Source organism: Rhagoletis zephyria, unplaced genomic scaffold (assembly GCF_001687245.7).
Source record: "Rhagoletis zephyria isolate East Lansing unplaced genomic scaffold, Rhagoletis_zephyria_1.1 Rzeph_scaffold_34106, whole genome shotgun sequence".
NCBI lineage: Eukaryota > Metazoa > Arthropoda > Insecta > Diptera > Tephritidae > Rhagoletis > Rhagoletis zephyria.
In genome coordinates, this window is record NW_016191161.1 from 1 (window position 1) to 3631 (window position 3631).

Consider the following 3631-nt stretch of genomic DNA (forward strand, 5'->3'; position numbering starts at 1 on the left):
TCTATATATACATGGTATAAACGATTTGAATTACTTGAAGACCCTTTTTCGGCTGACACTTTTTTGCGACTTTCAAAAAATTTTTCAGCGGTAACACTGTGTTAGACAACGAATTATCCTTATCAAGCTTATTAACAATGTCGGCCGCTGTGGTGCTGTGGTAAGCAGTGCGCGCTTCCACTCCGCAATGCCTGGGTTCAAGCCCTAGTCAAAGCAACATCGCAAAAAAATATAGAAAAAGGTTTTTTCTTAACAGCGGTCGTCCCTCGGCAGGCAATGGCAAACCTCCGAGTGTATTTCTGCCATGAAAAACAGCTTCTCATAAAAATACAATCGCCGTTCGGAGTCGGCGTAAAACTGTAGGTCCCTCCGCTTTGTGTGACAACATCAAGGCGCACGCCACAAATCGGAGGAGAAGCTCGGCCAAACACTAACAAATGTGTAAGCGCCAATCTATTATTATTATTATTATTATTAAGCTTATTAATTGTATGGTGAGATCTCTAAAAAAAAAATAAATTAAACGTGTTATGTGTACTTTCCATTTTTCAGTCATAACATGGATGAAGTTAACAAATGCAAATTCATTTTAACTAAACTGCTGTGGAACAAAGAACAAATAGGAGACATTCTTAAACATCCAAAATGCTTGTTGTGGTGGCTACAATGCTATTTGGCAAACACCAACGATATTTTCATCGGACTGAAAGATGCGGACGGTGTTGTGCGGGTTCCGGCACAGATTCAGAAAGTAAAAGATATGCCAAAGGTAAAATAGCAAAACCAATTAAAAAATGCAATTACTAAATTAAAATATGTTTTCTTATATTTTTTAGAATCAGCATTGGAAACCGCACATTTGTATACGATTTTTACATACCCTTTTAGTTAAGATGGAAGAAGTAATGGCCAGCGTGAATTGTCCCTACACGGTCTACAAATTTGTGTATGACTCTTATTCAAGATGTATAAAATTCAAAATTTACAAAGGAAAGTCGGAATACTCTTTCTTATCGGAAAAATATATAAAACATTGCAAGGAAAAAACGAAGCACGAATAATTTTGTTTAAAAACTTCAAAGTTAATTTTTACAATGCATTTTAACATGTTATTACTAATCTAGTTAATGAGTAAACAACGTTTATTCATATACGCAACAATCTCATTATAAATTTCATAATATACTCTATACATAGTTAAATGTTAATTAATATAGATACATATTTACATACGTATAAGACTGTGTCAAATAAGGACTAATGTTTTTTTTTTCTTTTGGTCCCATATCATAACTTCGTTGTCGGTGCAGAAAAATTTCAGTTAGCGCTCGCAAACATAACTATTTTTAATGAAAAATACTTTTGCGCTACTTTTTTTAGTAAAAATTAAATATAACAAAACAAACCTGTAGCCCATTCAATTCGGGTATAATAAGTGCAAGTTTGAAGTAGCTAGGACTTACTGTTGAGCTTTAGCTTTTTTTGTTGACAGTGTCAGTTATTTTCTTCCATACAAAGTGGGTTTATAAAAAAAAAATGAAACCTTCAACAAAAAAATGCCAAAAATTTGCAGTTAATCCTGGTTTCTTCAAGTTTATTTTATTATACTTAAGTTTAATTGGCTACAAGGGTGTTTTTCTTTATTTCTTATAGTTAATTGTTTATTAAAAAAAGTAGTGAAAAAAATTGTTTTCTTAAAAAATTCTAACTTTGCGAGCGCTATCTGAAAAATTAAGAATAGAGGCTGAAATTTTGCCACGACAATTTTTTGTGCCCGACAGCGAAATTCCATATGGGACCGAAAGAAAAAAATAGTCTGTAATGTACACATATGTATGTCTGTATGTAAGCATGCATAAATATGTATTGTCCTTAAACTCTATTTATATACGTATGTGGGTACTTTCACATAATTATCTTATTTTGAAAAAAATAAAAATAAAATAAAAAGGTTTACTGAACGCAAAGCCATAGATACATGAGCAATTTTCAATTAGTTCGAACTATCTCATGACTCGATAGTTAGTTAGGACACATAATTTTCGCTCCTTTATTAACAAAAATCTGGTAATATATCTTGTGTAGGTTATGTAAGTAACAAAACAGAACTACACAAATAAAAGCGTGACTCTCCTATTATTTTTTCTATTTTACGTTGCAAAATTTGGTGCGTTGATTGCTCATGTTTGAGCTTAAAATCAGCTGCAATCCGTTAGAAGTAGGTGCTTGCAATGGAAAAGATGTTATGAAGAGTACAAAGTGGCGTGACTCCTTTGGTTTGAAATTCTGATAATCGTGGCTTTTATAGTACACTGTGGCTGGTGCGTACCTAAAACTGTTTTCGGACAGCTTGTATAGTGTATTCGTTACCGAGTAAGGGATACAACCCCTGACCCGAAATACCGAAACGTTAATCACAAATAATCTCGGTATTCGCATTTGATGTACATATGTATATCGTTACTATATCGATAGCTGAGTGGAAGATCGACCTATCTCGACAGCCAGTTAGAAAACGCCCTAACTCAGAAATTTTTTCTTGACAGTTTCAATACCAATCCCTTGTTAAACTCACATACAAAATGCTACCGAAATTATCCTTCAGCTGCCCTTCAAGGTAATAATTTGTAAAGGGCACAGAGTTTATACTTGCATTAAAAGCCCTGGACTTCAAAACTACATCTAGGTCTGATGACAACGGCAAAACTCTACTCAACTAGTAAAGCACGCATATTTGGTCCTTCTGAAAGAGAATTTAACTAAATAACTTAAGAACTTAGCTCAATAAAGATATGTTCCAACTCATTTTCGTTGTTGGTGTTTCCGATACGACGCGCGATTTGTCCAAAACTAAATTTAAAAGGGATTACGGAAAATCTTGCCACAATTGACATATGTTCCAGCATTATACAAAATTTTACAGAAGACTCAGAAAATTTGTTTATTAACTATACTATATTTTTTGCATATTGGTAACTATTACAGCTATGGGCAATGTGTATTTGTAAAATACTTGGATGCACGTTTCGGTACACAAAAAATGATTATCATATTGTGCGGGAAAGAAACAGTTCTCAGCAGGGCCGGATCCAGAAAATAAATTGCCGCTCATTTCGTGGCCTCGGCCTTACGGACACACCTCACAGAAAATTTCTGCCCAAAATACTTCTCTCTCTACTTTCAGTGCCAGATCATGATGTCATACGATCCATTAGCTTCGTATGCCTACAACGGAAGCATTCAGTAACACCACGAACATACGCATAAAGATAGCCGCTGATAAGGCAAGTCCAAAGTCTAGTCATTCTAACAAAAGCCCGTTATTTTCAGAATCAAAAATTGTCGAAAAAAAAAATTAAAAACACGATTATTTTTGATAAAAGAAAATAAAAATCACAAAATTACGATTAAATTTGACCGAAAAACAACCAAATTGAACGATTATTCTTAATGGAAAAATAATGATTTTGCAATGATTTATAAATAAAAATCTTGCTATTTAACGGTGTTGTCATTCTGGTAGAAAAACAAAAAAATGTGGTTAACCTCACAGCAATAGAACTGTATAAGTATTTATACTTATTACCTTAATAAAGAAAGGCCCTAACTAATATAGTAGCTGTAATGCAAA

General features: G+C 33.5%; 1 protein-coding gene across 1 annotated transcript; it reads left to right on the forward strand.

Moving 5' to 3' along the window:
- Nucleotides 1-526: 526 nt before the first annotated feature.
- LOC108354208 (protein cutoff-like) lies at nt 527-1977 on the forward strand (the record flags this gene model as incomplete). The annotated part of the gene is made up of 2 exons (XM_017605399.1): nt 527-769; nt 837-1977. Coding segments are annotated over 2 exons (468 nt in total), but the record flags the coding sequence as incomplete, so codon positions are not given.
- Nucleotides 1978-3631: the final 1654 nt, after the last annotated feature.